The sequence below is a fragment of the Sphaeramia orbicularis genome, chromosome 5, assembly GCF_902148855.1.
Source record: "Sphaeramia orbicularis chromosome 5, fSphaOr1.1, whole genome shotgun sequence".
NCBI classification, from domain to species: domain Eukaryota; kingdom Metazoa; phylum Chordata; class Actinopteri; order Kurtiformes; family Apogonidae; genus Sphaeramia; species Sphaeramia orbicularis.
In genome coordinates this window covers 54,133,184-54,159,378 of record NC_043961.1, presented here as the reverse complement: position 1 = coordinate 54,159,378, position 26,195 = coordinate 54,133,184, and the positions used below count along the sequence as shown (strand labels likewise).

The 26,195-nt window shown below is 33.9% G+C and overlaps 1 protein-coding gene across 8 annotated transcripts in view; it reads right to left on the bottom strand.

Annotated features, from left to right (window-relative positions):
* Positions 1–26,195, bottom strand: part of rap1gapb (RAP1 GTPase activating protein b) — a 439,024-nt gene that overhangs the window by 2,451 nt on the left and 410,378 nt on the right. For 7 of the 8 annotated variants that reach the window (XM_030134454.1, XM_030134457.1, XM_030134455.1 and 4 more), the window contains 6 exons: positions 25,994–26,103; positions 23,660–23,773; positions 13,062–13,203; positions 10,110–10,200; positions 6,390–6,499; positions 2,225–2,269 (listed from right to left, as the gene is read on the bottom strand). In XM_030134454.1, coding sequence (XP_029990314.1) covers positions 2,261–2,269; positions 6,390–6,499; positions 10,110–10,200; positions 13,062–13,203; positions 23,660–23,773; positions 25,994–26,103 — 576 coding nt within the window. In that variant the 3' untranslated portion in view covers positions 2,225–2,260. The remainder of the gene's footprint in view (positions 1–2,224; positions 2,270–6,389; positions 6,500–10,109; positions 10,201–13,061; positions 13,204–23,659; positions 23,774–25,993; positions 26,104–26,195) is intronic. The other variant, XM_030134451.1, reaches the window with a different exon arrangement.

The following is a 26,195-nucleotide window of genomic DNA, read 5'->3' as shown; positions in this document are numbered from 1 at the left end:
TACAGATACTGTATATAGTATACAGATACTGTAAATAGTATACAGATACTGTATATAGTATACAGCTACTGTACAGATAGTTTACAGATATTGTATATAGTGTACAGATACTGTATATAGTATACAGATACTGTAAATAGTATACATATACTGTATATAGTATACAGATACTGTACAGATAATATACAGACACTGTACAGATAGTATACAGATACTGTATAGATAGTATACAGATACTGTTCAGATTGTATACAGATACTGTATATAGTATACAGATACTGTTCAGATAGTATACAGATACTGTATATAGTATACAGATACTGTACAGATAGTAAAGAGATACTGTTCAGATAGTATACAGATACTGTATATAGTATACAGATACTGTTCAGATAGTATACAGATACTGTATATAGTATACAGATACTGTTCAGATAGTATACAGATACTGTATATAGTATACAGATACTGTTCAGATAGTATACAGATACTGTATATAGTATACAGATACTGTTCAGATAGTATACAGATACTGCAGGGATACTCAGCTGGGCTGTTCACCATTTTAGAATTCATTATAAAAATAAATTCACCTTAAAATGTAGTGAAAACATTTACAACTAAGCTTCATTTACAGTTAAATACCTTAAAATATGTATCTGATCTGTCTTAAGTGTCAGTCATTAACCACAATTTTGTTGTCCTACAATGTTAATAAAGCACAATGACAATAAAGTCTGTTCTACTCTATTCTATTCTACTCTACGCTATTATATTGTACTTTATTCTGTTCTACTCTACTTAATTCTTCTCTCTTCTACTCTACTCATCTCTGTTCAACTCTATTCTATTCTATTCTATTCTATTCTATTCTATTCTATTCTATTCTAGTCTATTCTAGTCTACTCTACTTAATTCTACTCTGTTCTACTCTACTCTCTTCTACTACTCAACTCTATTCTACTCTATTGTATTCTATTCTACTCTAATCTATTCTACTCTACTCTTATACTGCTACTCAACTCTATTCTACTCTATTCTAGTCTACTCTACTTAATTCTATTCTACTCTATTCTAGTCTACTCTACCTAATTCTATTCTATTCTATTCTATTCTATTCTATTCTACTCTATTCTATTCTACTCTACTCAACTCTATTCTACTCATCTCTATTATACTCTATTTTACTGTATTTTATTCTACCTACTCAATTCTATTCTACTCTAATCTATTCTACTCTACTCTTATACTCTATTCTGCTCAACTCTATTCTAGTCTACCCTACTATACTTACTTCTATTCTAGTCTACTCTACTTAATTCTATTTTACTCTACGCTACTCTATTCTACTCTACTCTACTTTACTCTACTCTATAGAGTTAATTAAGTTAAAAACTTGACTAAATGAAGTTCATTTGAAATACTTCAAAGAAAGATAAGTTATGGGCCTTGTTCATTCATTTTATCTGATGAATTCCACTTGTTCAAAAAATAAACTTTACACACTTTACTGTAGTAGAAGTACAAATACTTGAGTAAAAGTAGGCGAGACAGACTTTATCTAATTAAGTTAAAATTAAAAAAAAGTACAATCTCTAAAAAATATATGAAGTGTAAAAGTAAGATGTAAGCCCATGATTGACATTTCTACCCGCTGAGTCTTACATTATATTAAAATAAAGCACAGAATATTAAACCGAAAAATTAAAATGAAAATGTATGAACATTAACTCCCATCCAATGTGCAAATCAGTCTTCCACATCAGGGACAGAGATGAAAACACTTTAATGCCTTTTCTCTGCAGTTCAGTCTGCTTTTTATGTTGGATTTGTCTTGATACTTGTATGTGATACGCACCAGTGGATACAGGAGATTGGTTTTCCTTTGTGTTATTGTTGTGTCCATTACAGCTGATAGCATTTATGAAGGTGGAAAAGTTCACAGAGGTGCAAAGTAAAATCTACCACCCCCCTCTAATGCAATAAAAATAAAACATTGAATCTGTTTTAAAAAAGATAAACACAGGGAAGTACAAATACTACAGTAAATAAATTGTGTAATAAATAATACAGATAATTGAAAGCTCTTCCTTCTAACCTCTATGATGTAAAAGGCCTCTGACCTCCTGTCATTTTGCAGAAGTGGCCCCTGGGTAAAACAAGCTGAGCATCCCTGGTATGTTTAATAAAAAGTAACTTATGCAACAACAACATTATGTCTCACCTGAAAATGGGCATCAGAGTAGTTAGAGGAGTGTGGCTAACAGTTCTGCAGAAAAGGAAGGAGCACATACACAACACATTTATTCATTCAGTTTACCAAATATTATACAATCATGAGTGAAATCCATCTTAATTTTACAAATACTTAAAATATGTCTAATTTTGTCTATTACAAACACGTTAACAAAACACCAAAAGATATTGAAATGATAATAAATAACAGTAGCAGTATTCAGATCCTTTACTTGTGAAAAAGTTCAAGGTTAGTTAAAGGATAGGCAAAAAATAAGCTTCTGCTTCTGGCCTATTCCTTTTTTTGGTTTTTGTGTTTATTGTGGTTTTTGTACTGTGTGTGGTGATTACTGTACAAACCAAAAATAAAGCATTCATTCATTCATTCATTCAAATACAGTGGAAAAGTATGGAAGCATGATCAGCAAAATGTACCTGAAGTTTGAAGGCAAACATAGTCAGTGTTTTACAAATATACAGTACGATGCAAAAGTCTGAAGTCACCATTAGTTTCGTTGTTCAAAACTCAACTGACCACATATAAGGATTTCTCAGTCTCTTCATCAGTATAGCAACTGGAATAAAATAGCTAAAAAATATGTAATATAACATAATATATTCATTCATTATCTGAACCCGCTTTATCCTCACTAGGGTCACTTCGAGCCTATCCCAGCTACATAGGGGCAAAGGCGGGATACACCCTGGACAACTCGCCAGTTCATCGCAGGGCTGAACATATAGAGACAAACAATCACTCTCACATTCACAGACACGGGGAGAACATGCAAACTCCACACAGAAAGGTCCCACCCCCGTCGACTGGTGTTGGAATTGAACCCAGGACCTTCTTGCTGTGAGGCACGAGTGCTAACCACTGCACCACTGTGTCGCCCTTGATATAATATAATATGATATAATATAATATAATATTATAACAACAGCATATATAGTATACCAATAATATACCAATATAATATATAATATAACAACATTTAAAAGTATTAAAAACAACTACAAATTTCGGATATATATATATATATATATATATATATATATATATATATATATATATATATATATATATATATACAGGGTGGGGAAGCAAAATTTACAATGAACATTTAGTTGTTTTTTCTCAGCAGGCACTACGTCAATTGTTTTGAAATCAAACATATATTGATGTCATAATCATACCTAACACTATTATCCATACCTTTTCAGAAACTTTTGCCCATATGAGTAATCAGGAAAGCAAACGTCAAAGAGTGTGTGATTTGCTGAATGCACTCATCACACCAAAGGAGATTTCAAAAATAGTTGGAGTGTCCATAAAGACTGTTTATAATGGAAAGAAGAGAATGACTATGAGCAAAACTATTACGAGAAAGTCTGAAAGATACTATTAAAGAAGAATGGGAGAAGTTGTCACCCGAATATTCGAGGAACACTTGCCCAAGTTTCAGGAAGCCTGTGAAGGCAGTTATTGAGAAAGAAGGAGGACACATAGAATAAAAACATTTTCTATTATGTCAATTTTCTTGTGGCAAATAAATTCTCATGACTTTCAAACTAAACTAATTGGTCATACACTGTCTTTAAATCCCTGCCTCAAAATATTGTAAATTTTGCTTCCCCACCCTGTATATATGAACAATATTTCCAGATAATCAACTCAAGAGTTTAAAATGGATTAAACACATTGAATATTGACTTTTACCAGTAGAAGCCATTTACTTCTGATTTATTTAGTGTTTAAATACTGTGCACATATTTCCTATACTATCTTGTGTCTTCATAAAGACGCTCACAGGTAAAAATGCATTCATTAAAACCCTGTAAAACCAACCACATGTAGTAGCCTTAGACTTTTGCACAGAACTGTATATCGTGTTTTTAGATCTGTATTACTGCTGCATTTGTGTATGTGTTGCATTTTTTTTTTTACTGTAAATGCTTCAGATTAAGTTAATTTGGACTACTTTGAATATGTTAGTAGTTTAATCTACAGCAATGCATCATATTCTATACAGGGTGTTTGCTCTTTATCCAAATAAAAATTCCAGACTTTGTCCAGACTTTTTCAAAACTAATTAATGTATGAATGAAAAAATGCCTAATTCACAGTAAATTATGTTTTACTGACGGAAACGTTTTCGAAACATATGAAAATCACAAAAGTGCATGGACATCACGCAAACAAATTTCACTAGAATCATTCCAGTACCAACTAGTTAGGGAAATCATATCTAGTTTTTTATATGCTTTCCTCATGTATTTCTTATCTTACAGGATTATGTGTCTTTGACCATACTCTGAAATTCAACTATGAGAGAAACTTTTTTCCATATTTTATTGAGACTTTCACAAAAAGTTCAGTACAGTGTTTCAAAATTCCATACTTTTTCAGACTTTCAAGACCTGCGCAAGCACCCTGTCTATAAGGTTATCATATGTTTGTTGTGCTCTGCCATCTTGTGAGAATCACAGTCACTTTTCATGACGTCAGAAGAACAAGCTTATTTTTAGTTTTGCATTTTGCAGTGAATTGTTTATGTTGCTTAAGGAGAAGGAGAACTGGAAACTCAGCCCTTAAAGGAGCATATAAACCTTCAAAATGAACACATTTGGATACATGTGGTTTGCCTCTGACTAGGGATGCAACGATTACTGGTATAACGATAAACCGCAGTAAAATTGCAGATGGTTAGTATTACCGTTTAAATTCTAATTATCATGATAACCGTGTTTGATTACTGCTTTTTTCCAGAGAAAACGCCTATGTAAAGATCTGCTTTTATGCCAAATGTTTGAGTATAGTTTTCATTTATTGCAATTTTGATGTTATATACCTAATATTTGGAACCAATATTCACTTTTAAAGTCTTTGAAAAGGTTCGTTAAGTATCTTTGTGTTATTTATGCAATAAATTATATACATTTTCCAAATCGGATTTTATATATTTTTTTGTGTTTTCTGTTGTTTTGTGTTGATATAGTAGGTTAAAGTGAAAAAAAAAATAATAGATGATATAGATGCAGCTGTGCTGAAAAAAAGATACCAAACATGGGTATAGTAAACATTTGTTTATATAGTAAATAAAGGCAAAATCAAAAATACTGAAAAATGGCCAAAATAGGCTCAGACCACTAAGAGTTAATACTTGAATGTTTCTGTCAAGAGAAAGTAAATTGTGCCAATTATTTAATTTGTTTTTTTGTTTTTTTTTTTTTTTAAATACAACTTGGTTAAATTATTTCAGTCTGTGTATTATTATTTTTGAACATTTTGAGCACAATTTCGCCAATACCGCGATAATAATGATAACCGTGATAATTTTGGTCACAATAATGTTGATATGAAATTTTCATATCGTTACATCCTCTGAATACCTCTGACATGTAGTACAGCCGAAGTAGCGAAAAACTGAAAATACTCAGTACTTCATACAATATAAAGTACCTCAAAGTAGTACTAAACTACCCATTCCACTACTAATAGTACGAAAGTATTTGGTATTTTTACGTGATCTACTAATAACAAAGTACTAGTAAATGTTTAATTCTTCATTTTGTGGATATGAATAACTGGGGGTGTGTATATGCAAGAATCTGGCGATACGATACAAATCACAATACTAGGATCACGATATGATATATCACGATATATCATGATATTGTTAAAAAGGCAATTTTTTTTCTTTTTTTTTAAGATTTTTTCCTGGAAGAATTGAATTACACCAGAAATACGCACACATAGTAAACACATTTTTATTTGATGTTATATCACAAAATTTTTTGAACTCTCCTAGTTTCCAAAGGAACTACCATCTGCCTCTCAGACAGTAAAAAGTGCTTTTAGGATGCTTCAAATAACCATTATTTAATAAAACAGAGTTAAATAATAATAAATAAGATATAAACAATAAAGAAAAACAAAAAAACAAAAATGCCATATCTGCATTTGAATAAATACCTAAAAATATCAATACATTACTTTTTAATATCGATACAGTATTGTGAAATGAAATATCGCGATATATTGCAGAACCGATATTTTCTAACACCCCTAATGAATAATCAGATCATTGTTTCAACGTGAGAACCAGGTAACGGGTGTGACTTGTGGACTGGACAGAAACAGGCTGTCTCACCGATGAGGATCTGTGCTCCTGCGGGGGGCGCTCTGTCTTGGCCCAGCTGTCTGTCCCTTTAGGCTCAGATCCCTTCACTGTGTCCTGTTGCTGCTGAAGACGAGAAGCTGCTGGAAGGAAGGCGACAGATGTGTGTCTGTCATGATGAATAAACTCAAGTTCATAATGCTGCCAGCTGTTGTAGCTGAAAAAGCATATCCCAGCATGCAAAGATTAATACTTCAGACTGAATCATTAGTGACAACCTATCGTGCAGCCTGAACAGAAGTTGTATAAAGTGGAAAGTTGACGAACTGAGGGGTTTGAGCTCTTTTCTCCTGTTCAAACTGAACTCCTCTGACACTGCTGAACTTCATCACCCCCGGGTCCTCCCATACTAACCCATAAAGACCCAGTACACTGCAAAAATCTAAATCTTATCAAGTGTATTTTTCTGATTTCTAGTCAAAATATCTCATCACACTTAAAATAAGACATAACCACCTAAAGCAGGGGTCTCAAACATGCGGCCCGGGGGCCAAATGCGGCCCGCCAAAGGTTCCAATTCGGCCCGTGGGATGTTTTTGCAAAGTGCAAAAATTAGAGTCTTGAATTGAATTAAGCAAAAAAAAAAACCAATAGCTTGGATTAAAGAAAAAATCTTGAATAAAGCAAAAAAAAAAAAAAAAATCTTCAATTAAGTAAAAAAAAATCTTGAATTAAGGCAAAAAAAATCTCAAATTTAGCAAAAAATCTTGAATTAACTTTTTTCTTCGTTTTAGTGCAAAAAAAATACATTAAATTATGAAAATATTTACAATAAAATGTGAATAACCCAAACAAAAATGAACAACCTGAAATGTCTAAAGAAAATTAAGCAGGATTTTAACTACTTTCTTCCTGTTATTAAGTGTTTAGTGTCTTTGTAGATCAGATCCATAATGCACATGTACAAATGATAAGTTGAAGTATAATATTTTTAAAATTGAATTTATTTTTCTTAATAAATTTCAGTTTTTTCAGGTTATTCACATCTTTTTTGTTTGGATAGTTTATAAAAGTAAGTATTTTCATAATTTAATTGGGTTTTTTTTTGCACTAAAACAAAGACAAAAATTTGGAGTTGTCATTATTTATAGGTTATTATGTTATTATTTCACTGGTCCGGCCCACTAGAGATTAAATCGGGCTAAATGTGGCCCCTGAAAGAAAATGAGTTTGAGACCCCTGACCTAAAGGGTAACTTTTCAGTGAGCAATAAGGACTTATTTTTAGACAATAGATCTGGAAAATCTTATTTCAAGAAATCTCACCAAGATTTTCACTTGTTCCATAGGCAGATTTTTTTTGTTTAATTCAAGACTGTTTTGCTTAATTCAACCACCAGTAAGAACAGGTACTGTTGCAACACACAACATTTTATTCAATGTGCCAGTATTGATCTATCGCTGATGGCATCAGTATTCCTACTTAACCCTTAAAGACCCAGACCTACTTTTGTTGCACTTTCAAATAAATTTTTCTCTATATTTAACCTTTTTAAAGTGATTTATCATCATTTATTATAATATTATCCTCTCTATTTTGTATTTTTTCAGTGAAAATCAGGTCTTTTCCTATTTTTAATTTACAGGTCATGAAGCTGTTCATAAAAGCTCAGTTTAAAGTTGGGGGTTATTGTATCAAAAACTACTACTACTACTACTACTACTACTCAGTGGCGGCAGCTCATCTTTCAGAGAGGGGAAGCTCATTGTCAGCTTACATTAAAAAAATAAAAAAAAATTGTCAAGTTATTTTAACATAAATTGGGCCCTCCGTTCCTTTTTAAGAAAATGGTCAGTGACCTTATCGTACCAAGTAAACAAGAAAAACGTTGAAATTATGTTAAATTGAAACAAGGAAGTACAATGAGTGTGTTTTATTTACAGTGCAAGAAATGAACAAGTAATTTCGTAGTGGCTTCTCTCTCGATTTCACAACAGAATGCACAACAGTATTAAACTGAACTCTGTCAAGTGAAGGAGTAGATCTCAAAATAGCTGTCAGTCAAATGGGATTCAGCCTTTCGACTGATCCTCCAATCAGCACTTGAAGCCTGGCGTCCAGCCCAGCCGAGCTCCACCCACAGCTCCATTTACCCCCAGAGACGCCGAGCGTCCGGGGGCGGGACAACATCATGGCATTTATCCAATTACTGTCCAGTTTTGAGGCAATGAAAAAAACTGTTCCACTCAGTCCCATTGAAGTGCATGGACTGAGCGTCCACGGGCAAATGCACTGAGCAGAGATCAAATGAGAAAACAGCGCAATGGGAATGTATGAGAAGTGAACAACATCGAGTCCGATGATTTGTGATAAAGCTGATTCTGAACGAACTCGTCTGTGAGATGAACGTGTTCTAACACATTTGTAGTCAATGAAATGTCAACACAACTGTACATATTTAACCATTTAATTATCGGAATTTTAGGGAAAACCGAGCTTCCCTTGCAGTCTATGAGAAATCACCTCTGCTACTACTACTACTACTACTAATAATAATAATAATGGATTAGATTGGCAGTTTTTTGCTTGAATTAAGCAAAAAAACCCAAAAAACTTGAATTAAGCAAAAAAATCTGCCAATGGAACAAGTGAAAATTATCTTGGTAAGTTTTCTTGAAATAAGATTTTCAAGATCTATTGTCTAAAAATAAGTTCTTGTATCTCACTGAAAAGTTACTCGTTAGGTGATTATGCCTTATTTTAAGTGTGATGAGATATTTGGACTAGAAATGAAAAAAATACACTTGGTAAGATTTAGATTTTTGCAGTGTACTTCTTCTGTGGCAGTTTCCAAATATATTTTTCTCTCTATGTAATCATTCTTAATTGATTTATCACCATTTATTATATATTATCCTCTGTATTTTGTGTTTTTTTACCTCCACCAAGGAGGTTATGTTTTTACCAGCGTTGGTTTGTCTGTCTGTCTGTCTGTCTGTCTGTGTGCAAGATAACTCAAAAAGTTATGGACGGATTTGGATGAAAATTTCAGGAAATGTTGATACTGGCACAAGGAACAAATGATTACATTTTGGTGGTGATCGGGGGGCGGGGGGCCACTGATCTGCCTTGGTGGAGGTCTGCGCTCTCCGAGTGCTTATCTAGTTCAATATAAATCATATATTTTCCTATATTTGCTTTTCTGATCATGTAGATGTTCATAAAAGCTCAGACTAAAGTTTCGCTTTATTACACCAGAAACAGAGGAAACTGAAGAAAAGGTGACTTTTTCAACAAAATATATCATTAATCGAACATAAAACAAGCATCTCCATCCACTGCCATTGATCCAACTCCATGGGTTTTACTGGTGAATCAATGTTGTAGAAGATGATGGTGTTTCCATGGTAACTACGGAGCCTCTGAACGCCCAAATGGGTCATATCTGATGACCATGAAAAGATGACAAACTGCATTTTACACTAATTATTTACATGGATTCATAGGTTTAATGGATCAACAAGTATTAAACAGTTTAGATCAGTAGATGGTTTTGGTCGCCAGTGGCTGTTTGGGTCTTTATGGGTTAATTGCTCAGGAGGCACAGAGTGTTATTCTTACATCTCACCCATCTAGATTTTCCCCAGACACTCTGGATATAAGAACCAGTCGACCTTTTTGTAACTTGCCTGATTCCCACACCCACAGGCTATGGATGGCCCAGTAATAGGAGCCCTTTTATACCAAACTCACCTGGAGAATTTCCCTGGCTGGTGCTGTGCTCCACCCCAGAGCTGCACACTAATGAGTCCCTCTTGAGTGGCATGATGGAGGACACACTTTCCTGTAAGAAGGGGAAAAGAAAATGTTTGAAGTAAATTCCCTTTTCACCAGCAATGTGTAACACCGTCAGGCAATTTGGCGCCTGACGGACAGCGTAATCATGGTCATAGCTCTGCTCCGAGGCAGGATTTATTCATTTTTTTATTCCTCGTTTGAAAATAGTGAAAGTAAAAGAACAGCGGACACATTAATATTTATTATCACGCAATAGATTTGACACATCAGTGCTGAGGTAAGTGCTAATCCATCAAACCTTCTCACACTGTTTATTTCAAAAATGTTCAAGCACAAATACATTATATTTTCTCCCACAGTTGTAGACGCACAAATGCAAATGGAAACACACGTCACCAGCTGTGAGACATTATCATATGTTTGGTTTGCTCAGGTGTCAAACTGTGCTTATGATTATTATTATTACCTTCGCCAGGAGGTATTGGGATCGCTTTGCTTTGTGTGCGTGCATGTGTGTTTGTTTGTTTGGTTGTTAGCAAGATAACTCCAGAAGTTATGGATGGATTTTCATTAAATTTTTAGGAAATGTTGATACTGGCACAAGGAAGAAATGATTAAAATTTGGTGGTGATCGGGGGGGCGGGGGTTGGTCCAATCAGAAGGAGGAGTGGACTCACATCATCAGAATGAACACAAATGAAGGAAAAAATGAACAAAATGCACAAAAATGAAGAAAATACAGAAATTAAATGAACACAAATGAAGGAAATAATGAACAAAATGCACAAAAATGAAGAAAATACACAAATAAAATGAACACAAATGAAGAAATAATGAACAAAATGCACAAAAATGATGAAAATACAAAATTAAATGAACACAAATGAAGGAAAAAATGAACAAAATGCATAAAAATGACGAAAATACAAAAATTACATGAACACAAATAAAGAAAGTAATGAACAAAATGCACAAAAATGAAGAAAATACAGAAGTTAAATGAACACAAATGAAGGAAATAATGAACAAAATGCACAAAAATGATGAAAATACAAAAATTATATGGACACAAAAGAAGGAAAAAATGAACAAAATGCACAAAAATGATGAAAGTACAAAAATTTTATGAACACAAATAAAGAAAGTAATGAACAAAATGCACAAAAATGAAGTAAATACAGAAATTAAAGGAACACAAATGAAGGAAATAATGAACAAAATGTACAAAAATGAAGAAAATATAAAATTAAATGAGCACAAATGAAGGAAATAATGAACACTAGAAGCACTCGGAGAGCGCAGACCTCCGCCAAGGCTGATCAGTGCCCCCCCCCCCCGTGGGCCCCCCCACCCCCGATCACCACCAAAATTTAATCATTTCTTCCTTATCCCATTTCCAACAAACCCTGAAAATTTCATCCAAATCTGTCCATAACTTTTTGAGTTATGTTGCACACTAACGGACAGACAAACAAACAGACAGACAGACAAACAAACCCTGGCAAAAACATAACCTCCTTGGTGGAGGTAAAAATGTACAAAAATGAAGAAAATATAAAAATTAAATGAACACAAATGAAGGAAATAATGAACAAAATGCACAAAAATGAAGAAAATACAGAAATTAAATGAACACAAATGAAGGAAATAATGAACACTAAATGCACAAAAATGAAGAAAATATAAAAACTGAATAAAATTAAGAAAAATTAATATAAAAACACAATGATGAAAAATGAAGAAAATAATGAAGAAAAAAATGAAGAAAATATAAAAACAAAATGACCAAAAATGAAGAAAATACTGAACAAAATGAACAAAAATGAATATAAAACAAAATTAAGAAAAATTAAGAAAAAAACCAATGAACAAAATGAAGAAAAATGAAGAAAATAATGAACAAAATGAAGAAAATATAAAACCAAAATGAAGAAAAACGAAGAAAATATAAAACCAAAATGAAGAAAAATGAAGAAAATAATGAACAAAATGAAGAAAATATAAAACCAAAATGAAGAAAAACGAAGAAAATATAAAACCAAAATGAAGAAAAATGAAGAAAATACTGAACAAAATGAACAAAAATGAATATAAAACAAAATGAAGAAAAATGAAGAAAAAAAACAATGAACAAAATGAAGAAAAATGAAGAAAATAATGAACAAAATGAAGAAAATATAAAACCAAAATGAAGAAAAACGAAGAAAATATAAAACCAAAATGAAGAAAAATGAAGAAAATACTGAACAAAATGAACAAAAATGAATATAAAACAAAATGAAGAAAAATGAAGAAAAAAAACAATGAACAAAATGAAGAAAAATGAAGAAAATAATGAACAAAATGAAGAAAATATAAAACCAAAATGAAGAAAAACGAAGAAAATATAAAACCAAAATGAAGAAAAATGAAGAAAATAATGAACAAAATGAAGAAAAAAAACAATGAACAAAATGAAGAAAAATGAAGAAAATAATGAACAAAATGAAGAAAATATAAAACCAAAATGAAGAAAAACGAAGAAAATATAAAACCAAAATGAAGAAAAATGAAGAAAATAATGAACAAAATGAAGAAAATATAAAACAAAATGAAGAAAAATGAAGAAAATAATGAACAAAATGAAGAAAATATAAAACCAAAATGAAGAAAAACGAAGAAAATATAAAACCAAAATGAAGAAAAATGAAGAAAATAATGAACAAAATGAAGAAAATATAAAACCAAAATGAAGAAAAATGAAGAAAATAATTAACAAAATGAAGAAAATATAAAACCAAAATGAAGAAAAATGAAGAAAATAATGAACAAAATGAAGGGGGGGGGGTGTGTGTCTCTTGGCGGAGGTCTGCGCTCTCCGAGTGCTTTTCTTGTTATTACTGTTACAGCTTGTGTCTGTGCACCTACCAGCCCGGTGTCGTATTCTTCCTCAGGGTCCTGCTCGTTCTCGTGCTCTTCTACGACGCTGGCGAAGCTGCTGGCGTTTGACGAGGAGCGTGAAAGGTCCTGAGCCTCCGGGATGGACGGTGCCCTGCAACACATCGCCAAGCTGCACACCTGGGTCACTCTGGCCGTTCACACACCTGCGTCCTCTTAAGCTAACTTTGATTTTTTTTTTTTCTTTACACTATACTTTGGTTAAATGAGGACACAAAAAACAGACTAAAGAGAAGAGAATTAGTCTAAAAACCTGAAATCCAAAATCCATGTATTCTAATAGACCTGGATCTCATCTTCATCAGTTATATTAACCCTTTCCTGCATGAATTATGAGAACCTTATTCAAGATATTTTCTTTTCCTGTGTGTTTTTATTCCTCTTTATGCATGAAAAAAAACAATGTCATTGAAATTTTTTTTAATGAATCTATTTTTCATGGAGTTACAAAAATGTCCATTCAGCTGGGCACCATGCATTTAATTTTTGAAGCGAAGAAACATGCATTTACTGACTGAAACTATGAAATTAATTTTTTGTAATGCTGCTAATCTGATATTTTCTCACATTTTTAACATACTATAACAATAGTTATTACTCACTCAGATAATATGCAACAACAAAAATGTGTTAATTACAGTCTAATAACAATTAGCAATTTATTTACACTCAAATATTTTACTGCAGATCAGGTTTATCAAGAACAGGAAAGTTACAGTAATGGTATGAATTACAGTGTATGGAATGATGCATAACGGTCAAAACACAGTATTCAAAATCTCTCTGACGGGACATTTTAGAGACAATTTAACAGATTAGTGTTGCTAAAGGACCCACAGTTTTACTTTTAAATTCATTTTTGCTTTAGTTGGACCATAAGGGATTATCCAAAACAAGGAGCTATTTTATATTGAAATAAATGTTGGAATGGCAATTAACCCTTTCATGCATGAATTATAAGCACTTTAATCAAGATTTTTTTTTTTTTTTTATGTCATGATGTGTTTTTATTCTCCTTTAGACATGAAAAACAATGATGCAATTTAATTTTTTTTTATGAACTTATTTTTCTTGGAGTTACAAAACTGTCCACTCAGCTGGACATCATGCGTTTAATTTTAGAAGCAAAGTAACATATATTTACTGATATACTGTGTGAAAACTATGAAATAAAAACATTTTTAATGCTGCTATGCTGATGTTTTCTCACATTTTAACATACTCTAATACTAATTATTACTCACTTCAAGGACACAATATGCAAAAAAAAAAACAAACAAGTTTTTGTTTAAAAAAAAAACAAAAAAAAAAACTGTTAACCCATAAAGACCCACTGTTACTTTTGTGGGAGTTAATTTGAATTTTTCTCTCTATTAATTCTTTTTTATGTGATTTATCACTATTTATCATAATATTATCCTCTCCATTTTGCATATATTTCAGTGAAAATCAGGTATTTTTCTATATTTATTTTACTGATCATGTACTTTAATCATCATGCTGAGATTACAGTTGAGGGTTATCACACCAAAAACAGAGAAAACTTGAGAAAAAACTGGCTTTATCAGTCAAATCTATCATTAACTGAACATAAACCAAGTGTCTCCATCCACTATCATTGATCGCACAATGGGTTTTACAGGTGAATTGATGTTGTAGAAGATGACTGTATTTCCACGTTCACTACGAAGCCTCTGAACGTTCAAATGGGTCATATCTGATGACCATGAAAAGACGACAAACTGCATTTTACACCAATTATTTACATGTATTGATAGGATTAGTGGATCAGAAGTTCTTAAACATTTTAGATCAGTAGATGCTTTTGGACACTGGTGTATATTTGGGTCTTTATGGGTTAATTAAAGTCTAATAACAATTAACATATTTTTTTACACTCAAACATGTTACTGCAGATCAGGTTTATCAAGAACAGCAAAGTTACAGTAATGGTATAAATTGCAGTGTTTGGGATGATGCATAGGCATCCACTGTGTTGGCTGATATGGAAATAAAACAACAAAATCCATGAACATACAAGAGAATACCTTTGAACAGCTGTCCGCTGTAGTGACCACTATGTATGAAAGGGTTAATTAAAGTTTGCTCTCTGACGGGACATTACTGTGTTTTGACCACTAAGTGTCCACTGTGTTGGCTGATATACAAGTAAAACAACAAAATCCATGAATATACAAGAGAACAGCTGTAGAATAGCTGTCCGCTGTAGTGACCACTATGCATGAAAGGGTTAAAACTGCCGTGAGAAACTAGTACAGTGTTTTTCAGCCATGGAGTCCGGACATCATGTGGGGTCACCTGGAATTCAAATGGGGTCACCTAAAATTTCAAGTAATTGATAAAAAAAACTAACAAAGAACTTACAACTTACTAAAAAAAATATATGGTGAGTGGGCAAAATCACAATACATAGAAGACATGACAAAGTGTGAAGCTGAAATTGAAGCACTGTGGTTCTGTTTATCTGTCAAATGTTCATTGTGGTCAGTTTCAGATGCTGCAGCTCTTTCAGAATTCATACTTTGAGTTCTTGTTTGTTCAGTATTAATTGTCAGCCTTGTAAATCCAAGCTGGACTGACTGTACATATCCTGACCAATGAAAATAAAATTCTCACTTTGTGCAGTAATCTACACCTGGCTTTTCTGCCTCCGTCCATAATAATATACATTATATAGACTAAATGTCCTCTAAAATTAATGTTTATTTGTAACATACAGTAGTATAGCAAATTATTACATGATCAAAAAGCAGTTAACGTTAGCAAAAAAAAAAAAAAAAAGGCTCAGTTTTGAATGTCTGGGGTCAGCAGAAATGTATGATGTTAAAATGAGGTCATGAGCCAAAAAAGGTTGGGAACCACTGAACTAGTAACTGTTGCCAAAGAAAAGACCAAGAGGAGCTCATCCATGCTTCTATTTCTCATAAAATTTTAAATATTTTCACCTAAAACGCCGAACAAAAACCTTGCAAAATTCCACTCAGAGCTTTTTCCGAGACACGGTCTAGGCCTCTTTTGAAAGGTAAGTGTCTGAAGCTTTACCTACAACAATCAGCATCACTGTAACTGGTACTGATTAACCCTTTCATGCATGAATTATGAGAACCTTAATCATGATTTTTCCCCCGTTTGAATTCCTATATAGGCATGAAAAAAAAAACAAAAAAAAAACAATGCGATTAACAGCTTTTTATGAACCTATTTTTCATGGAGTTGCAAAAATGTCCACTCAAATGGATGTGATGCGTTTAATTTTTGAAGCCAAGAAACGTATATTTACTGGTATACTGTGAAAACTATGAAATAAAAACACTTTTAATGCTGCTAATCTGATGTTTTCTCATATTTAAACATACTCTAATACTAGTTATTACTCACTTCATGGGGATAATATGCAAAAATACCCATTTTGTTAAAGAAAAAATGATAATTACAGTCTAATAATAACTGATTTACAGTCAAACGTGTTATTGCAGATCAGGTTTATCAAGAACAGCAAAGTTACATGATGCATAAGTGTCCACTGTGTTAGCTGATATGGAACTAAAACAGCAAAACCCATGAATATACAAGAGAAGAGCAGTAGAATAACTGTCCACTGTAGTGACCACTATGCATGACAGGGTTAATATAAATCTGGACAACACTAAAAAATAAGAATTTTGCTCTCACCTGAATTCTTTTTTTTTTTTTTTTTTTTTTTTTAAATACCTACAGAGAACTGTACCGGATTCCTACACATTTGAAATTTCAAAATTCCATACTGTTTCCAGACCCTAATTTCCAGATGTCTTGGTAAAAAAAAATTCAATTAGTCTTTATATTTGGGATTTATGAGCCAGTTGTCAGAGAATTTCCATCTACCTATTAGGAGTTCTGCCACCGATCATACAAGGCATGTTGAATAGCTCACTCACAAACAATTTTGTGGACATCACCTGTCCGTCAAAGCGGCAGTGAAACTTGACGACAACTGGGCGGGACTTAAAATAGGTTGGAGGAGGATAAGAGCAGAAGGCGGGGCATTCAACTTGTCTTTTGTCGAACATTTTAGCTGCACTAGCAAACACCTTAAAAAAACAGATGATACATTTCTTTTTTAAAAAATATTCATAATTTTATGTTTTAGAAAATAGAACAGTGGCAACAGTCTCGGAAACATGAACATTTTTCCATATATTAGTTTCCATTTTCCATACTTCTTCCAGACCCTAATTTCCAGATGTCTTGGTAAAAAAATTCCAACCAGTCTTTATATTTGGGATTTATGAGGCAGTTGTCAGAGAATTTCCATCTACCTATTCGGAGTTCTGCCAACGATCATACAAGGCATGTTGAATAGCTCGCTCATGAACAGTTTTGTGGACATCACCTGTCCGTCAAAGCAGCAGTGAAACTTGACGACACCTGGGCGGGCCTTAAAAAAGGTTGGAGGAGGATAAGAGCAGAAGGCGGGGCATTCAACTTGTCATTTGTCGAGCATTTTAGCTGCACTAGCAAACACCTTAAAAAAACAGATAATACATTTCTTTTTTAAAAAATATTCATAATTTTATGTTTTAGAAAATAGAACAGTAGCAACAGTCTCGGAAACATGAAAATTTTTCCATATATTTGTTTCCATTTTCCATACTTTTACAGACCTGGAAATTTATGAAATCAAATTCCATACTTTCTATACTTTCCATACTTGTGTAGGACCCCTGACTGTAAGTTGTAGACAACAACTTGGAATAAAATTCTATGAAGACTTAACCTAGCTCCACGTTAAATTTGATAACAGTTGTTCAAAAAACAAGTATTTTGCATGCATTATTCTTAGGTGTTTTCTAGTAGTCGTTTCCAAAAGTCTGCCAATCTGTGCTGAACTGCATACTTTTCCAATGACGGCTCTCACTATTTTTGGAAGCTGGAACTATTGCATAGTGATTACTTGATGAAATGAAGTGTCAATCAAAAGATCAGAGTTTCTTGTTGTTTTTGCAAGTGCAATGTCGCTAAAGGCTGCCGGCTAACTGATGTTTTCTTCAGAATAAGTGGAAAATAAAGCACGAGTGATGCAAAATGTGAAATGTTGCAGCCGTGGACTTATTTTATTACTTTATTTGATTTTTGACAGAATTATAAGACCGTTTCTGTCAGACTTCTATGTTTTGGTGGAGAACTATGAGGCTTCATTGGTGAGTTGTGTTTGTTTGTCTTTATGATCGTGTAGGATGGTCTTCCTTGTCAGCTCGCAGACTGAATCATTGGCGTATTTTAATTTACAAGTCTATTCTAGGTCTGCTCCCATCCTACCTTCAGACCTACATCAGTCGGAGAACCACAGACGCTTATAATCTGCATTCTCAGGATCTTTTCTTGTTGTTTGTTCCTAAAGTTAGAACTGAACCGGGGAAAAAGGCTTCTTCAGGTATGTGGCCACGTTCACCTGGAATGAACCACAAAAAGACCTGAAACTGAAGGATCTGGTTTCGTTAGACACTTTTAAGAGGATGCTGTATGACTTAAGAGAGGGAGATATCTGGCTGCAGATGTTTTACCTGATGCACTTTGTCTACATTTCATGAGCACTTTTTGAGCTGACTTTGGAAGGTTTGACTTGTCTATGTGCTTTTTATGTATTTGTTTTATGTATGAAAGTCTGTCTGTAACTATTTAATGTACTGCTGCCCGTCTTGGCCAGGACACTCTTGAAAAAGAGATTCTTAATCTCAGTGAGGTTTTCCTGGTTAAATAAAGGTAAAAAAAAAAAAAAAAAGCTTATTGATCCTGCTGCTACACTACAAAAAAATAATTAAGCCAAAAATGTTGACTTTATGTATTTTAATTACATGTAAATTTTCCATGTAATTTTATTACATACACTCAACAAAAATATAAACACACCACTTTTGTTTTTGCTCCCATTTTTCATGAGCTGAACTCAAAGATCTAAAACTTTTTCTATGTACACACAAGGTTTATTTCTCTCAAATATTGTTCACAAATCTGTCTAAATTTGTGTTAGTGAACACTTCTTCTTTGCTGAGATAATCCATCCACCTCACAGGTGTGGCATATCAAGATGCTGATTAGACAGCATGATTTTTGCACAGGTGTGCCTTAGGCTGGCCACAATAAAAGGCCACTCCAAAATGTGCAGTTTTATCACACAGCACAATACCACAGATGTCACAAGTTTTGAGGGAATATGCAATTGGCATGCTGACTTCAGGAATCTCCACCAGAGCTTTTGCCTGTGAATTGAATGTTCATTTCTCTACCATAAGCCATCTCCAAAGCTGTTTCAGAGAATTCATGAAGAAGACTGTGTGAGGAAAATGGTGGTCACACCAAATACTGACTGGTTTTCTGACCCCCCTGGACCACCCAATACAGTAAAACTGCACATTTTAGAGTGGCCTTTTATTGTGGCCAGCCTAAGTCACACCTGTGCAATAATCCTGCTGTCTAATCAGCATCTTGATCTACCACACCTGTGAGGTGGATGGATTATCTCAGCAAAGGACAAAGGAGAAGTGCTCACTAACACAGATTTAGACAAATTTATGAACAATATTTGAGAGAAATAGGCCTTTTGTGTACATAGAAAAAGTTTTAGATCTTTGAATTCAGCTCATGAAAAATGGGAGCAAAAACAAAAGTGGTGCGTTTATATTTTTGTTGAGTGTAAGTTTAATGTAAAGAGTTGCATTTAAAACAATGTTTTTTCTATCATACTGAGTCAATATGAATAAATTAAATACCTTCAGTCAGATTTGCTTTAGTTAATGCAAACTTACATAAACTGTGTTTGACTGTGACGCTCAGCCTTTTTATGTGATCTAGTAAATAAAGTTTATTTTATTTGTTTAGATTCACTTTATACTAAGCATATTCACATTATGTTTGACTTTTTCGGATACATAAATTTTAAATTTCATATATTTCAGTTACATTTTACTTTAAAATATTACTTCATGTTTATTAGAGCCAAGAATCATTTTTTTGAGTGTATGCTTGAATAATGAATGGGCATGTATCGTTGAAATATCAAGAAATTCAGCTCTCCAGTGTTTCCAGTGATGTGTAACATGTGCAGTTACTCAAACTCAGAGTTATTTACAAGATAAATTAATGTATGTTTAAGTGAGTTGGGCCCATGGGGGGAGTTTAAGGGGTTTTAACTACAGTAACACTCCTCTAACTGAACCTCCCATGAAGACCATTAAACAGAATGAGGCTGCCTGAGTTTTAAACAAAGAAAACAACTCAATACTCCAGCTTTAAAATCTTTACACTGGCCTCGAGGTAGTTACAAAATAGATTTTCTAGTCTATAAGCTACCAGTCTATAAATTACTGAAACGTTTGCCCTCATGCCTTTAAGGATTAATGTAATTATGCTTTGTTCAGTTTAGACTTCAGATTCATTAACATTAACAGTGTCGTGAACCCCATGCTCTCCACTCCTGTTTCTGTTTCCTCACAAATGTTATTGTGTTTAGAGTTTTCTGTTGAAATGTTAACCTGTCGTTTCAGGTCTTGCCCTTGTGCTCATTTTCTTCCCAAATCCTGCCCCTGGTCTCGCCCTCAGTTTGCCCATGTGTAAACACTCCCCTGGTTTCCCCTGTGTTTCCCTGACAGTTCATAATGTGTGTGTCTTCTCAGACGAGTGCCTCTGCCTGCTGCTTCTTTATCTTTCTGGTTGGTTCTTGGTCTTGGTGTTTGAAACTTCATACTCTTTGGACTCCCTGATTTCCTGCTGCTAAGCTGTGTTGTTTTCTTTGATAAATTCATTGAACTTCTCCTGCCTGTCTGCCTTTGTGGCTGTGTTTGGGTCGTCCTTCCTCGCTTTCTGTTGCAGCATCAAAGATAATGTTTCTGTTTACTGTCTTTTGTCAGTGCACTGTGCAGAACGAAAAAGGAGCTTCAATCTGCAGGATGCAAACTGACAACAAGCTAACTGGACAAAGCGAAAACAATCATATGAATGTAGTCATGAGCTGCTTTATGTCAGTGAGTAATACAGGGTGGGGAAGCAAAATTTACAATATTTTGAGGCAGGGATTGAAAGACAGTGTATGACCGATTAGTTTATTGAAAGTCATGAGAATTTATTTGCCACAAGAAAATTTACATAATAGAAAATGTTTTTATTCTATGTGTCCTCCTTCACACGCTTCCTGAAACTTGCGCAAGTGTTCCTCAAATATTCAGGTGACAACTTCTCCCGTTCTTCTTTAATAGTATCTTTAAGAAAGTCGACATTGCTGTGTGATGTTCTACTGGTAGCATGTTCTAAAACGCCCCAAATAGCAGAATCCAGAGGGTTTAGATCTGGGCTAGAAGGCGGCCATGAACATGATTCCCAAAAATTGCTAAAGTTGGATTTGTTGCTGTTGTCAAAAAGTGTTTTGGTGTTCTTGTGTAAGATTTTAACTTCAAATCATATTTTACTGCATTTCTAATGGTCTTTTTGTCTACCTCAAGTTCAATTGCCATTTTTCTCATGGATTGAGTTGGATCCTTTAGGATTTTGGATTTGAGAGCTTTAATAAAAGCTTTGGTACGTTTTTTGTTGCTTCCTCCACTTCCAGACTTTCTCGTAATAGTTTTGCTCATAGTCATTCTCTTCTTTCCATTATAAACAGTCTTTATGGACACTCCAACTATTTTTGAAATCTCCTTTGGTGTGACGAGTGCATTCAGCAAATCACACACTCTTTGACGTTTGCTTTCCTGATTACTCATATGGGCAAAAGTTTCTGAAAAGGTATGGATAATAGTGTTAGGTATGATTATGACATCAATATATGTTTGGTTTCAAAACAATTGACGTAGTGCCTGCTGAGAAAAACCAACTAAATGTTCATTGTAAATTTTGCTTCCCCACCCTGTATAGTACTAGAGTAATAGAGTAATAGCAATATAAGCAACAAAAAACTCCTCCTGTGTTCCAAAAGTCAGAACTAAACATGGAGAATCAGCGTTCAGTTTCTATACTCCGCATATCTGGAACAAACTACCAGAAAATATCAGGTCTGCTGAGAGTCTGAGTTCTTCTAAGTCCAGGTTAAAGACTCACCTGTTCACTGCTGCCTTTGACTAAAAAGGTTTTTACTTTTTAAATTTTATATTCTCTTTCGAAACTCTGCACTGCAACTCTTACTTTAATATGTGTGTGTTTATATTTTGGGGTTTTATGTGTTGTTTTCTTACTTGCTGTTTTTAATCACCTTTTACATGTTTCTTTAATAATGTTTTAAATGTATTTTTTTTTCCCTTGTCGTTGTATTTCAGTGTCCTGTGTGAAGCACCTCGAATTGCCTTGTTGCTGAAATGTGCGATACAAATAAACTTGCTTTGCCTTGCCTAAAAAAGTAAGTGGCTTTAGGCTGAATCCCAATTCACCCCTTGGCCCCTCCCCCTTACCCCTCCGTTTTGCACGTACATGTGAAGGGGTAGTGTTGTCCCAACTCTCAATTAGAAGGAGGGGAAGGGCTAAGGGGAAGGGTTGTATAGTCCTCGAAACAGAGATTTTCCAGGACCACACAACAAAATTTCCCATAATTCTGTTCTAATCATTGGCAAGATGGAGGTAAACTCAGCCAAAAAGTGCAGCAGTGTGATGAAAGAAATACACGAATGTACATATTTTCTTCGTAAACAACTTAATCCTGATTTAACCTGATTTTAATTTGTTTTTTATCATTTCATAATTTGCTATACTATGTTTCAAATAAAGGTTAATTTTAGACAACATTTAGTCTATATCATGTATATTATTATGGACGGAGGCAGAAAAGCCAGGTGTAGATTACTGCACAAAGTGAGAATTTGATTTTCCTTTGTCAGGATATGTACAGTCAGTCCAGCTTGGATTTACAAGGCTGACAATTAATACTGAACAAACAAGAACTCAAACTATGAATTATGAAAGAGCTGCAGCATCTGAAACCGACCACAATGAACATTTGACAGATAAACAGAACCACAGTGCTTCAGTTTCAGCTTCACAGTTTGTCTGTTATGGATTGGGATTGTCTCTGTCAACTCACCATAGATTTTATGTTAGTAAGTTTTCATTTATTTTATCAATTACTAGAATTTTCAGACAACCCCCATTTGAATTTCAGACGATCCCATGTGGGGTCCCAACCCCAAGGTGGAAAAACACTGACTTAATCATTTGATTGACCGTTTAATGCCGTTTCAATGTGTTATAGATCGCATTTCTGCAGTTTATAGTTGATAGCCGTAAAAAGACGACCAAAGCCCATGGAACAGAGATGGTTACAGCTACTGACGACATGGGGAATACTTTCAGAAACAAATTTTTTGCATCTCTTAATATCGCATCGATGACTGCTGATGATGTAATAGGTCTCAAAGGGTTGACCCATTACATAGGGGCATGGTTCTACCCCTACCCCTACCCCTACCCCTACCCCTTGCAGCTCCTTTTCAAGGGGTAGTGTCAAGTGCAAGGGCGAAAGGGTAGGGGTAAGGGGTGAATTGGGATTGGGCCTTAGTATTGACCTCCATCAGCACTGCTTTGCTCACCTGTTCTTGGTGGGAGGAAACTCTGGAGAGCTGTGATTGGATGAGTTGTCTGATTTGTTTTCCTGTGATAAGAAGCTGTCTGGTGTCCTCTGGGTGTTGGGCGACACCTCCCGGCTTTAGGGATAGAGAAAGACAGAAATAAGTTCTATGAATACATTTTTTTTTTTTTAATTTCTGTAACTTTTGTCTAAAAAAAAAATCGTATATGACCAAAAAATCCTGGTTGATCTGAGGATTGTCTGAACTGTTTATAATAAAGCAAGTCTTTGTTGCGAACCAGCTGTTGTTTAACTGTCACCTGCTGATTAGTTTCTGCATCATAAATTCATTCAAACTGAAAAACAAGAAATAGTGATTAACCCTTTCATGCATGAATTATGACAACCTTAATCAGGATTTTTTTTTCCCGTGAGTGTTTTTATTCCTCTTTAGTTTTGAAAATTTTCGTATTAACCTATTTTTCATGGAGTTGCAAAAATGTCCACTCAGCTGGACCCATTGTGTTTCATATTTGAAGCAAAGAAAAATGTATTTACTGATATATTGTGCGAAAACTATGAATAAAAACATTTGTAATGCTGCTAATCTGTTGTTTTTTTCACATTTTAACATAATATAATACTAGTTATTAATCACTTCATGGAGATAATATGCAAAAAAAAAAAAAAAAAAAAAAATTGTTTAATGACAGTCTAATAACAATGACAAACAACTGATTTACACTAAAACATGTTACTGCAGATCAGGTTTAGTAAGAACAGCAAAGTTACAGTAATGGTATGAATTGCAGTGAATGGGATGATGCATAAGCGTCCACTGTGTTGGCGGACATGGAACTAAAACAACAAAATCCATGAATATATCCTCCTAAGACCCAGTAAGTAAACATTTACGCCATTTTACATGAAATAATTGCCTTAATTGGAAACAGCATGATGCAACAGTTTTTTCAGATACATTTTTTATATATATAATGTCCTTTTCAGTGGACATTTATTTATTTTTTAAGTAAAGATGTGAAACTCTTGTCCACCACAGAAGACAAAGATGCATTTCTGGGTCTCAGGACGATATCAGACAGGGGTGTCAAACTCATTTTAGTTCAGGGGCCACTTTCAGCCAAATTTGATCTCCAGTGGCCCGGACCAGTAAAATAATAACAGGGAAAAAAGTAAAATTGTATTATGATCAGGTTTATATCTACAAAGTTCTTTAAAAAACTGAATAACATGAACAACTTGAATTGTCTTGAGAAAAAAAAAGCGCAATTTTAACAATATTCTGCCTCGGTTTATCAGTTTATCGCTTACACTTGTGCGTTACAATCGCACAAAACATTTAGTAACAGGCAGAATATTGGTAAAATTGCATTTACTTTTCTTAAGACATTTCCGTTTGTTCATATTTGTTCAGGTTATTTCCACTTTTTGTAAAAGTATAGTTTGGTAATGTAAACATTTTCATGTAATTTTACTTTTTTACACCAAAAAAACAAAGAGAGAATTTGGGGTTGTCATTATTTATAATATTTTACTGGTCTGACCCACTTGAAATCTAATTGGACTGTATGTGTCTGTATGTGGAACCTGAATTAAAATGATTTTGACACCACCAATTTTTGTTCAGTTTGTGCCTTATTTTGTTCATGTTGATTTATTATTAATTCTTGTTGTTTTTTGTTATTTATTAGTTTTGCTGTTTTTGCTCATTTTGTTGTTTATTTTATTCTTTTACTTTATTTTATGTAAATGTTCGTCTTATTTTTTTTCCCCACATTATTATTTTGTAGTTTAATTAATATCTTCAGTATAATTTTTGCATTTCACAAATTTCATCCTGCGGGCCGGATTGAACCCTTTGGTGGACCGGATTTGGCCGCATGTTTGACACCTGTGATATAAGAGAACATCTTTGAGTAGCTGTCCACTGTAGTGACCACTATGCATGAAAAGGTTAAAAACATCAAAAGGTAATTCTACAAACTATTAAAAACTATAATTAAAAGAATAATAGCAACAAATGGAATAAAAAAAAAAAATGGCAAGAAACACAGTAGAAGACAGAATTAATAGCTATAAATCACTTACAAATCTCACATACAGTTGAGTTGTTTAGTAATAATTCACCGTTTAGAAATTCTATAACGTACTTTAATTATGCATAAAGGAAGGCATGAACCCACCCCCCACCCCCTGTAAAATGTCACTTCCAGTCACATAAAATTCCAGTCCATTATTTAATAGCTGAATTTGTCATTTTAATGTCCTTGCTTCCATCTGTTGCAACACTATTCTGTCTTCACCACCCACTCACGGCTGATCAGTGTCCTCTCACCTCCTCTCTTGGACCTCCTGGATGTTTTCGATGCCAATGGCGCTGCTGCGACGGGAGCTGAAGGGCCCAGATTTTTTCCTGGTTGGGCTTTTTCCAGGAATGATCAATGACTGACGGTGGGTAGGGAGAGGAAAAAATCAGACACAGACTAAAGGGATACAGTAACCCTTTCACAAAACATAGAGAACATGACAACGTAGGC